General features: G+C 55.4%; 1 protein-coding gene across 1 annotated transcript in view; it reads right to left on the bottom strand.

Annotated features, from left to right (window-relative positions):
• LAMC3 (laminin subunit gamma 3) overlaps positions 1 to 12,120 on the bottom strand; it is an 81,769-nt gene extending 69,649 nt beyond the window's left edge. Inside the window, exon 1 of the mRNA XM_030818053.1 lies at positions 11,713 to 12,120. Within this exon, the coding sequence (XP_030673913.1) occupies positions 11,713 to 12,085 (373 nt within the window). The 5' untranslated portion in view covers positions 12,086 to 12,120. The remainder of the gene's footprint in view (positions 1 to 11,712) is intronic.
• Positions 12,121 to 12,609: the final 489 nt, after the last annotated feature.

Genomic DNA, 12,609 nt, shown 5'->3' with positions numbered 1-12,609 from the left:
AACCTAAGAATAGAATTGCCATATGATCCAGCACTTCCACTTCCAGGGATATACCCAAAAGAACCGAAAGTCAGACTCCATGTTTGTGTTACATGCATTTGGGGGAAAAAAAATAAAGGCACCCTCCTTCCTCCCTTAGTCTCTCTATGCACCAAAACGAGAAGCTGGTGAATCACCTCCAACCTCAGCGAGTGACCTCAGTATTCACCAGATCACTAGCTCATTCTCTGGAATATTCCTTGTGTTTGCCCTCCTCTCTGTCATTCTCTCAGCCCCTTGTCTGTTCCCTTATTGCAATGTCTGGAATGCCCTGCCACCTCTCTTTGCAAACATGTAGACATGTCTCAGTCATGCTTCGGCTCAGACTGTACCTCAGAATCCTTCTTAACACAAAGCCCTAGGCAACACTCAATCCAAGGAAAACTGTTTGGTCTCCCCAGGTTAGAGGAGAACTCGGCAATCTTTTTGTTTTTTTAGACTTGGCAATCTTGATTCATATTTGGGGCTTAGACTTAGTGCCAAGGTGGGAGGGCTGTGATGGAGCCTAGGCCTGGTTCAGCCAGGGTCTTGTGGTATCTGGCATTATGGCCATGGGTAGTCCCCAGCTCCTCATAGGGAGTCACCACACCCAGAAGTGCCAAGAGCTTGGCTGGGAGAGGAAGAACAGGAACAGTGGGTGGCCAGATGGGGCTCAGGGACCCTGCTGGGTGTGACTCCCCTGTAGGCTGGGAGCAGCTCACCCACCTGGTTCTAATGCTTGAGGTGGGCAGGGCAGCCTCACCCGTGCATTCCCAGCTCAGCTTTCCACCCTAGCCCCTCCCGCCCCACTCGCTAGGCCACTACTGCCCAGATGGCTCCAATTATAGGGCTTTGTTTTGTTTCCATTTTCCCAAAATAAGCCTCTTCGTACTGAGCTCATTCTGCTTGGTCAGTGCCGGATGTGGGCCGGCTTGATTTTATGACTGTCCCGGTGTCATTCTTGATGGGCTTTATGTTCCAGCTGGCTGGAGAGGACACAGCTTGGCGCTCCTGCTGTTTGGCTTGGGCGGTGCGGGGCCCGGCGGGGGGAGGCTCTGCTGTGCCCGGCTGCTGGCTCAGCCAGCAGGTGAAGACTGGGAGGGGGGTGGGTGGGACCTCCATGTCTCCATGGGCACCGGCACCCCCTTCACCCCCTTCCTAGGCAGCCCCTTCTCTCTGGGTCCCCATGGACTCCTGAGTAGGAGGGCACCCTGGTTTTGAGCAGTGACTTTGGGCATGACACTGAGGAAGTCCTTCTCCTCCCCGAGCCTGACTCCTCACTAGTAAATGAAGTGTTTGGGGATCTCCGCCATACAGTATGGGTAAAGTACTTGGCAAAGCACCTGGCACATAGCAGGTGCTCACTAAATGCTGGCTAGTGTGAAACAGAGACTCATCCAGGGATCATGACTTCCAGGCACACTTGGGACAGTGTGATCCATACTGTCAGGACTGCCTGCTGTCTCCACTCTCACACTGGATTATAAACTCCTTGAAGGTACAAATCCTGCCTCGAGTCTACTCATTCATCTGGCAAGCATTTACTGGGCACCTCTTGTGTGCTAGGTGCCATGCTCAGCTATAAGGATTCATGGCACCTGCCCCAAGGGGAGGTTACAGGTAGGGAGAGAGAGGCAGATCTTGTTTTTGTTTGTTTGTCTGTCTTGAGACAGTCTCACCCTGCTGCCTAGGCTGGAGTGCAGTGGCGTGATCTTGGCTCACTGCAACCTCCGTCCCCTGAGTTCAAGCCATTCTCCCGCCTCAGCCTCCTGAGTAGCGGGGATTACTAGTGTGCACCACCACGCCTGGCTAATTTTTGTATTTTTGTAGAGACGGGATTTCACCATGTTGGCCAGGCTAGTCTCGAACTCCTGACCTCAAGTGATTTGCCTGCCTCGGCCTCCCAAAGTGCTGGGGTTAGAGGCGTGAGCCACCGCGCCCGGCCGAGACAGGCAGGTCTCTACAGAACAGAACGAAGTCGCCCAGGGAGGCTGTGGGAGCATCAACAAGGCACTCAAACCTATGGTTCCAAGGATGAGCAGCCATCAGCCAGGGAAGGCGAGGAGAAGGTGCATTCCACACCAGGCAGGACGTTGGCAAAGCTGTGGCCACCTTGTGGTGAAGCCCGTATGTAGTTCAGGCAGGCAGGGGCATGGAGAGGGAGGAGGTGGTGAGAAGTCAGTTTGGGGCATGTGGTCCAGTAAGCTGGTGGGATGAGCAGGGGTGCATGGGAGCCAGACAGGCGAGGAGAGCAGAGGGAACAGAATTCTAGGCATAGAGAACAGCATATCGGGCGGCCTGGAGGTGAGGGAAGCCAAGTACTCCCGAGCAGTGTCACCACCAGCTAACAGGCAAGGATGACATCTTGGCTCGGCTTTCCTGATAGGAACACAGCTGTCTCAATCACCAAGTAGCCTCATTAGCCCCTGGAGCTTGTGAGGGTCTGGGCTAGGGCTGCAGATTTTAATTCTCGTCGCTGTTTAAAATATCTTGGGGGCCGGGCGCGGTGGCTCACGCTTGTAATCCCAGCACTTTGGGAGGCCAAGGCGGGCGGATCACGAGGTCAGGAGATCAAGACCACGGTGAAACCCCGTCTCTACTAAAAATACAAAAAATTAGCCAGGCGTGGTAGCGGGCGCCTGTAGTCCCAGCTACTCAGGAGGCTGAGGCAGGAGAATGGCGTGAACCCGGGAGGCGGAGCTTGCAGTGAGCCGAGATCGCACCACTGCACTCCAGCCTGGGTGACAGAGCGAGACTCCGACTCAAAAAAAAAAAAAAAAAAAAAAAGATCTTGGGGACCGGGCGCAGTGGCTCACACCTGTAATCCCAGCACTTTGGGAGGACAAGGCGGGTGGATCACCTGAGCTCAGGAGTTCGAGACCACCCTGGGCAACATGGTAAAACCTCGTTTCTACTAAAATACAAAAAATTAGCCGGGCATGGTGGCACACACCTGTAATCCCAGCTACACGGGAGGCTGAGGCACGAGAATCGCTTGAATGTAGGAGGCAGAGGTTGCAGTGAGCTGAGATCGTGACACTTCACTCCAGCTTGGGCTACAGAGTGAGACTCTGACTCAAGAAAAAAAAAAAGATCTTGGGGCCACTCGTTTTCCAGCCTTTTGGTTGCCTTTGGAAGAAACCTTTTCATCACAAAGGAGGGATTAAGCTGCTTTCTTTTATTTATTTATTTATTTATTTATTTATTTATTTATTTATTTTTTGAGATGGAGTCTTGCTCTGTCACCCAGGCTGGAGTGCAGTGGTGTGATCTTGGCTCACTGCAGCCTCTGCCTCCCGGGTTCCAGTGGTTCTCCTGCCTCAGACTCCTGGGTAGCTGGGATTACAGGCACACACCACCACGCCCAGCTAATTTTTGTATTTTTAGTAGAGACGGGGTTTTGCCATGTTGGCCAGGCTGGTCTCGAACTCTTGACCGAAGGTGATACACCTGCCTCAGCCTCCCAAAGTGCTGGGATTACAGGTGTGAACCACCGCACCTGGCCTTTTTTTTTTGATACAGAGTCTTGCTATCATCTGGGCTGCAGTGCAGTGGCCCGATCTTGGCTCACTGCAACCTCTGCCTCCGGTTCAAGTGATTCTCCTGCCTCAGCCTCCCAAGTAGCTGGGATTACAGGTGCCCAACACAACACTTGGTTAATTTTTTTTTTTTTTAATAGGGAAGGGGTTTCACCATGTTGGCTAGGCTGGTCTCGAACTCCTGACCTCAAGTGATCCACCAGCCTCAGCCTTCCAAAGTGCTGGGATTACAGGCGTGAGCTACCACACCCGGCCTCTAATTAACTCTTGTAACAAAAAGTCCCTGCCGTGTCTGTGATATTGCTGCGTCTTCTCTCACCTCCTAGTTTGGCAAGGACAGAAAAGCTGGGATGTTTCCTATCGCGTGAGGCTACTCGTTTGCATGAACTCCCAGTGACTGCCCTTTTCCGATCACGCTTCTAGCTGCCAGCTACCTTTTAAGTGGCTCCAAGCTCCCCTCCCGAGAGGTGTCTGGCTGCTAGATGTTTACCAAGGAGTCTGCGCCGGCGACCGGCAGCAGCCCGCGCACAGCATCCTTTAACGAATACACATCTGGGCCAGCCCCCTACCCGGTTTCAAGGCCCAAAGCCTCTGCTCCAAACAGGCGCAGACACCAGGCCGCCCCCAGATCCGGACCCTGTTTGCTCTGCATGCTTTCTTTTAAGGGGTTGGGAGTTACGGTGCCAAGCTGTGCTGCACCAGAACTTTGAAAAACATCTTAAAACAGAACATAGCAAGGCGGGTGCTTTAAAAAAAAAAATCGTAGCAATGTGTTTTCTCCAGTTTTTAAATTAGAACAAGCTTCATGAGAGAATATTGGGAAAATGTAGAAACACGGAAAATGGAAGAAAAGTCGCTGCAAGTCCTAAGGACAAACACACTTGCCAGTTTGATGTCTTTCTTTTTTGCCTACTCTTTAGGGATTTTAAAATATAAATCTGATGATTCCACATGTACCAACTTGTGTCTTTTTCTTCATTCAACATTTTGACTTAAGCGCTCCCTGTGTATTACAAACCCTTTGTCAGCTGTTGCACTGAATGGCTCCAATCACCATGTGAATTTATGTCCTACAATTTACTTGACTATTCCCTTATGGTTCCAATTTTTCCCTACTATAAAGAACGCCTCGATGAATGTTTTCATGCATTAGGACCCTTCCCTTATTTGAATTCCCAGAAGTAGGATTCCTTTGCCAAAGGCCAGGAATATTCTTGTGGATCTTCAACCATGTCGCCAAGCTGCCTTCCCACAGGGCCGACATGTACTTTTCCCCAAACCTTCTTTTATTGTGGGGAAATATGCATAACATGACATTTACCATCTTAGCCATTTGCACAGCTCACATTGTTGTGCAACCTTCACCACCATCCATCTCCAGAACTCTTTCATCTTCCCATATTGAAACTCTGTCCCCATGAAACAGTCACTCTCCATTGCCCCTCCCCCAGCCCTGGCAACCAGCATTCTACCTTCTGTCTCTGTGGATTTGACTATCCCAGGGTGCCTCTCATATCAGTGGAACCCTACAGTATTTGTTCTTTTTTGACTGGCTTCTTTCCCTTAGCATAATGTCCTCAGGGTTCCTCTATACTGTGGCTGCGTGAGAATCTCCTTCCTTTTCAGGGCTGAGTAATATTCTACTGGATGGATGGACCACATTTGCTCTTGCTCATCATTCACCCCTTGGTAGACACTTAGGCTGCCTTGCCTTTGGCTATTGTGGAAATGCTGTTATGGGCCAGGTGCCCATATATGCTGTTATGGGCCAGATTACAGCGCCTGTAATCCCAGCACTTTGGGACACAGAGGCGGGCAGATCACCTGAGGTCAGGAGTTCGAGACCAGTCTGGCCAACATGGTGAAACCCCGTCACTACAAAAAAATACAAAAAATTAGCCGGGTGTGGTGGCAGGAACCTGTAATCCCAGCTACTCGGGAGGCTGAGGCAGGAGAATCGCTTGACCCTGGGAGGTGGAGGTTGCAGTGAGCCGAGATCGCACCATTGCCCTCCAGCCTGGGCGGTGGAGCGAGTCTCCGTCTCAAAAAAATAAAAAAGAAAAGAAAATGCTGCTATGCACACAGGGGCCCTTGCATAGCCTTTGCACACGGGGGCCCTTGCATGACATCCAGAGTGGTTGGTGTCGAGGCGGCTGCTCAAATTACCCAGTCGAGGGCTCAGGTGGAGACCGAGTCAGGGCGAGGGGTGCAGGTGGAGTCCTGGACGTCGAGTATGATTCAAATAAGCGAAGCAAGGGCATGAGCTGGGGAAGGGCATGGCTGCTGGGAGGGCTTGCCCAGGGACAAGGGGCCGCAGGGAAGGGAGGTAGACCAAGCAGCTGCAGCCTGGGTAAGGGAGAGCAGGGCAGGGCAGGGCTGGGCTGGGAGGACGGCCGCGCTGCTGTGAACACCGTGGCGTAGGAGTACGGGAGGCACCTGCAAGGCTGGGGGCCCTTCATCCATGAATTCCTCACTCCCTTGCTCTCAGCGAGGAAACACAGTGCAATCTTGCAACCCTGGGGTTCACAGCCCAGCCCCACCAATTCCTGGCTCTGTGGCCTTGGGCAAAATACCTGAACTCCCTCAGGTTCACTGGGTAAGTGACTGCAATGTAGTGCCTCGGTTTCCCCATTTGCAAAATAGGCATAACAATAACAGGGCTAAATGAGCAAATGCCTTAGAAGCACTTGGAACAGTCCCAGGCATGAAGCATTTGTTCAACTACATTTTTCTTTTTTCTGAGACAGGGTCTCACTCTGTTGCCCAGACTGGAGTGCAGTGGTGTGATCACTGCAGCCTCGAACTCCCAGGCTCCAGCGATCCTCCCACCTCAGCCTTCCAAGTAGCTGGGACTACAGGCACTTGTCCCCACGCCCGGCTAATTTTTTCATTTCTGTTTTTATTTTTGTAAAGACAGGGTCTCACTTTGTTGCCCAGGCTGACCCTGAACTTCTGGTTAAAGTGATCTTCCCGTCTCTACCTCCCAAAGTGCTGGGATTACAGGTGTGAGCCTCACCCAGCCTCAATGAAATTTGAGCTGCTCTTCCATTCATTCGCCTGACCAACCTTTACCCAGCACCCTGTGCAGTGGGCAAATGCAGGCTGGGCACTGGGGCACAGATGTGAAAACAGGCATTCCCTCTGGCAGCTCAGAGATAGGGGTGGACATAAACAAACCGAGCCCTCACGCAGCGTAATCCAGACTCTGGTGGAAGGAGGATTAGGGGCTGCAAGGATGCAAGGACAGGCCCTCTGCCCAACCTTGGAGGGGTGAGGGGCTTTCCAGAGGAGGCACCTCTAAGCTGAGTGGGGCAGACAGACATCCCCAGGGCTCAGCACAGGGGTCGGCAGACATGCAATGGTTTTGTGGATGAACAAGACGTGAGTTAGGCTGAAGGTGGGAGGAGAAGTGCCCTGGGCCGAAGCCACAGCCCATGTAAGTTGCTGGAGGAGACGGAGTGCCTCGGCCCAGCCAAGGCCTTGCTGAAGGGCAGTGTGGGAAGTGGACAGGGATGATGCAGAGGCCATGGGAGGCTGCTTACACCCATCCTGCGCTTTGCGACTTCCTAGCCCTGCATCTCCTGGATTAGTCCTGGGAGGCCCAGAGAGAAAGAGGTGGCCAAGGCCAGCTGGGCCCAGGGGCCCGGAGGGCAGTTCTGTGGGTGGATGGAGGCTAACCAGCCGCTGCCTTGACCCCCTGCCCTGCTCGGGGCCCAGCGTTCCAGCCAGAACCCCCAGGGAGCAGGAGGGAGGACTTGGCCCCCAGCAGTGGCCCAGGCCAAGGCAAATGCAGCCGCCCACTCGACAGGAAGACAGAACGGAGCCAAGGCTCAGGAGACCCAGCTGGCTCCAGGACCCCTCAGGGGCCACAGGGTCCCCCTCATGTCCAGCCCCCTGGGACCCGGCTCCTCGCTGTGGCTGGCCAGACCCCAGCGTCTTCTCGGTGTCTGCACTCAGGCCATCCAGGCCCGGCGGGTCGAAGAACACACAGAGCTGCCTCTGCCTCCTGGAGCTGTCCCCTCGGCCTGGAACATCCTTTTTGGTCAGCTCCTACCATCCTTCAGGTCTCAGCGAGACCCTTCCTGACCCTAGAGATGAGGCTCGTGCGCCCCAGTGCATGTTCTCAGAGCATACATCCTCGTTCTCAGCACTGCTCAGTACAGGCTGCCTCCTGGCAGGCCCCGAGCCCCCCAGAACAGGGGCTGCACATGGCCCTGTTCACAGCTGCATCCTGTGGCCAGTGAGCCAAGGCTGGGTGACCACCAAGCAAACGGCTAAATGAAAGCAAGAAGAAATCAACTCCACGCAGGGGCATCGGGACCTGCGGGGGAGGGAGGGGAGAACTCATCCGCTTGGGACTCAGGTCTTTCTGTGGTTCCAGGAGATTCTCAGCGATCCAAGTGCAAGTGGGGAGGAGACTCCCCCAGCCCACCGAAAGCCACAGCCCACAGTGTTCCTCCCAGGACCGAGGCTTGAAGCACGTGGACCAGCCTAGCTCGGACCCTCTTCATTCCCAAGTGCAGCAGTTAGGGGGAGGGTCCTGGGGGCCACTATTTATTGAGTTGTGCGACCCTAAGCAACTGATCTCACCCTCAGCACCTCAGTTTTGCTGTCTGTAAAAGAACAAAGCATGCCGGTTTGGGATGCCGCCTGGGCGAGTCCTTGGCACATGGTGACAGCCCTGGAATGGTCTGTACCCCTGTCACTGTCCACTCCCCCCACACCCCACTGACTCCCAGGCCCCAGCCCAGTGGCCTCGCTGGGCCTTGGTGGCGGGCTGGGGCTGCCAGACCCCACTGCTGCCTTTCATCCCAGACAGGAAGGCTCAGCTCAGAGACGACGGGAGGATCTGGAACAGATGTCCAGGAGCCACGGGGGGCTGGGAATGCGGCGACCTCCATCTCCTTCCCTGCCCCTCACCCCATTCCCTCTAGGAGACCCTGGGCCAGAGCTGGCCGCCCACTCTCCCCTCCCATGAGCCTTCAAGGAGAAGCAGTAGTAGGGGGGACAGAGCCAGCAGAGGTGGCCTAAGGACCAGGAGGAGGGGTCGTCAGACGGCCTCCACAGGGGACACCGACAATCCCAGGCCTCTCCTTCCCCCGCTATTATGCAAGCTATGGCTTAGCCTGGAGCAAACCGAAGTCATAGGAAACCAAAAAGAGGCCAAATCTGGGGCTGCGCTGGGCCCCCAGCGCCCCTTGTGTGTAAACAGAGATCAGCGTCAGGATGTCTTTGAGGAGGCAGGGTGGCCGGGACGAGCATTTCTCAATCCCTACAGGGGAGCCCACCCGCAGGGGAGCCTCAGCCCTGAGCTGTCTCAGCAGCCACGCTGGTCACACACAAGGACTGCCATGGCTCCGACCCGGGCTCATGAACCCGAACAGCTGCTCAGGAGGTGGCGACTCTTATCCTTACGGTACAGGTGAGGAAACTGAGGCTGAGAGAGGGGACTCCGCTTGCCCAGTGAGTGGCTCTGCTGGGCCTAAGTCCAAAGCCCCCTTTCGTGATTTCTACCCTATTCTGCCTCCCAGAGCAGGCAAAAGAGAATGCTGGGCTGGCTCCAGAGCACAAGACAGAGGAGGTGACCCTGTCACTCACACTTGTGGACTCTCTCCTATATACCTGGTTTTCGGCGACAAAACAGGAAGAATGTTCACCGGGATAAGACACAGCAGGGAGTGAGTGTGTGTGTGTGTGTGTGTGTCCTCGCTCTCCACATTCACAGTGTGGAGGCTCTCAGTTTCCTTGCTTTTAGAAGTATCAGAACCACTCTGCTTCTAAGGTTCTAGGCAGAGTTCAACGAGGGTGCACAGATCAGCACAGGGCCTGGCACACGGTAGATGCTCAGTAAACAGGAACTACCTCAAATCCAAAAACTTGGCCATTTCTCCCAACTTCCTCCCACCTTGTTTGTGCCTGGGCTGAGCTCTTTCCTTGGCCCCTGGGTTCCCAGGACACATGTGATACCCTTTGCCATGGAGCACTGTGTCTCCCCCGCAACTCCCCACTCTGTCCCAGATTCCTTCCCCTGTGGCCTTGGGGTCCTGCCAGCTCCATGCAGACAGCTCCCCCAGCCTCCCCCCTCCCCACTGGCTTCCTGTCCCCTCCCCCTTGTCCCATCCAGAAGCCCCACCTAGTGATCCAGATAGGCCGAGAGAAGGTGACGTGGCCCCAGAAGAAGGGAGTTTCTGAGGCGGCAGCCAGTACCTGCGTGCTCTGGAGAGGGGGCTCACGGTCCTCCCCCCACCCCACTCCAATGTCACTTCCCAGCCCTCCCCAGGACACTGTCACCAGGCTGAGGTGGAGCTGACTCAGTTGATGGGTGGCGGAACTCACATCAAAGAGTTTATGCTCTGACCTCTGATGTCCACGGATGTCCACGCTCAGATGCTCACTTAGCAGCTGTGTGCCTTTGGGCAGAACCACCTCTGAGCCTCAATTTTCTCATCTGAAACATGGGATACAGTCCCATCATCCCTAATCCAAACTCCTAGGCTCCAGATGTGTTTGGGAATTGAGAATTTTTCAGCTTTTAGAAAGACGATGCAGGCCTTATGCCATATATTGTGCTAATACCCCCAGTGGGGTCTGGGGCTGCCGGCTGTACTCAAATGAGATTTCAGTAGCAAAGCGAATGAATATTCATTCTCACTAGGATAAACGTAGCTTATAAATAGCCTCAGGTCAGGTTTAGCAGCCAAAATGAGTTATAAAAATAATTTGAGTTTTCAAAGCTTTGGGAGGCTGACCTCGAAGATAAGGGAGTCTAACTAGTGATACCAGCCCCTCCTGAAAGGGCAGCGGAGGCTGCAACAGGAAAGACAGCGCATACCCGGCCACAGAGGACATGGGAATCGGGCTGAACTCGGAGGGAGGAGAGAGCATTCCAGCTCCCTGCAGTGGGGGCAGGGGCTGAGAACCAGGGCTGGGTCCAGACTCCAGATTCTGATTCCTGGAGATCTAAGGGCTCCTGCACCTCGGCAAGTCATGAGCAGGACGGAGAGGCCACGCCACTGGGCGCAGCTGCCCAGCAGCACGAAGAAACTTAGTCCTCCTCCCCAGAGGGTTAAACTTTGCCTGTGCAGTGATGAACGTCACAGCTTCTATCTTCCAGAACCCACCCAAGGACTGCAGGCAGCTTCAGGGGTCCACTGAGTACCTGAAGTCGACCAGAAGACCCAAGATCAGGAGCCCCTGTCCTAGAGGGTGACCAATTCAGTCCTTGGTGTGTCACCTCCCCAACAGTTCCGGTCTAGGGTGGAAAACCATTACAGGGGATTATAACTGCAATCTAGAACCAAAGCTCAGCAAGGGACTCCCTGCCTCTCCCGCCCCACAGGGCACCCCTCAGTCTATCCTTCTGGCTATCTAGGGGTACAGGTCCTGTTTTTTTTCTTCTTTTTTTCATTCTTTCTTTTTATTAAGAGATAGGGTCTCAGTCTGTAGCCCAGGCTGTAGCGCAGTGACACGATTATAGCTCACTGCAGCCTCAACCTCCCAGTCTTAAGTGATCCTCCTGCCTCAGCCTCTTGAGTAACTGGGACCATAGGTGTGCACCACCACGCCCAACTTTTTTTTTTTTTTTTTTTTGAGACGGAATTAGCTCTGTTGCCCAGGCTGGAGTACGGTGGTGCAATCTCGGCTCACAGCAACCTCCGCCTCCCGGGTTCAAGTGATTCTCTTGCCCCAGCCTCCTGAGTAGCTGGAACTACAGGCACGTACCACCACGCCCGGCTAATTTTTCTATTTTTAGTAGAGACGGGTTTTCACCATGTTGGCCAGGCTGGTCTCGAACTCCTGACCTCAGGTGATCCGCCCGCCTCGGCCTCCCAAAGTGCTGGGATTACAGACGTGAGCCACAGCGCCTGGCCTATTTTTCTGTATTTTTTGTAAAGATGGGATCTCACTACGTGGCCCAGGCTGGTCTCGAACTCCTGACCTCGGGTGATCCGCCCGCCTCGGCCTCCCAAAGTGCTGGGATTTCAGGAGTGAGCCACCGCACCCAGCCTAATTCCTATTTCTGAGCGCCCCCATCCAACACCATATCTGGGTCCTGCAGCCCAACCTGGGCGCACAGTAGCTCAGGCCTCAGCCTCAGACCCCCAGTAGAGTGGGGACAGGGGGTGCGGTGGCGGTGCCCCCAGCCCGCGCTTACCCAGGCGGAGGGTGATGTTGACCGAGGTGGGGTACTGCACGCCGAAGGCCATGGACGGGCTCTGCCACCAGGTGCTCTCGTCCTGGCTGTGGAAGTCGGTGAGGTAGGAAGCGTTGTGGTGGCGCTGGGGGTCGGCGGCGTCGCAGCGCTGGCACTGAGCCCCCGCGCCCGCGGCGCCCACGTGGGGACAGAAGTCCTCGGGCGGGCTGCCGCACGTGTGCGAGGCCTGGGCGAGCCGGCCAAACGCCGCGTTCTCGAACACCGGCAGGCAGCGCTGCGGGCGCCCAGCGCCGTCATAGCATGCGCCCATGCCCGCGCCAAACGCCCGCGGTGCCAGCAGCGCCAGCCCCAGCAGGAGCGCAGCCGCCGCCATGGTCAAGGGCACCGACGCCGCGCGCTCTGCTGGCCCCGCTCGGCTCGGGTGGGCGCGGATCGCGCGCTGGCCGCCAGGACCCGCCTTCCCCGGCGGGGCGGGGAGGCTGGAGGGAGGGGCGGGCGGCGGCGGCCCCACCCCACTAAAAATACCAGGGACCGCGCCATCCCCGCGTGCCCACTCCCACCTGCTGGACGTGCCCGGCAGTGCGCGGCTCGGGAGTCCGCCCCAGAGGCGACCCGGGCCTCTTTGAGCCTCAGTTTCCTCGTCTGTGGAGTGGGGTCGGTAAAGATGCAGGCTCATTCTCGCCATTGGGAGGCTTCAATGGCTGCTCATTAAATAGAAACTGCTCACCAGTGCCTTGGAGTCCTGAGATGAAAGGGGACACGAGGATCTCTACCTGATCGCTACCGTTTGCGCATCTCCTCCTAGCTAAATAAAGTGTGCCCTGGACAGGGTTGTGAGATGGCTCCGCACAGCTCCTGTCGCCCTTAACCCTGAAAAGCACTCCTGCTGCCGGCTGC

The sequence above is a fragment of the Nomascus leucogenys genome, chromosome 8 (genome assembly GCF_006542625.1).
Source record: "Nomascus leucogenys isolate Asia chromosome 8, Asia_NLE_v1, whole genome shotgun sequence".
Taxonomy (NCBI): domain Eukaryota; kingdom Metazoa; phylum Chordata; class Mammalia; order Primates; family Hylobatidae; genus Nomascus; species Nomascus leucogenys.
This window is presented reverse-complemented; position numbering and strand designations above follow the sequence as displayed.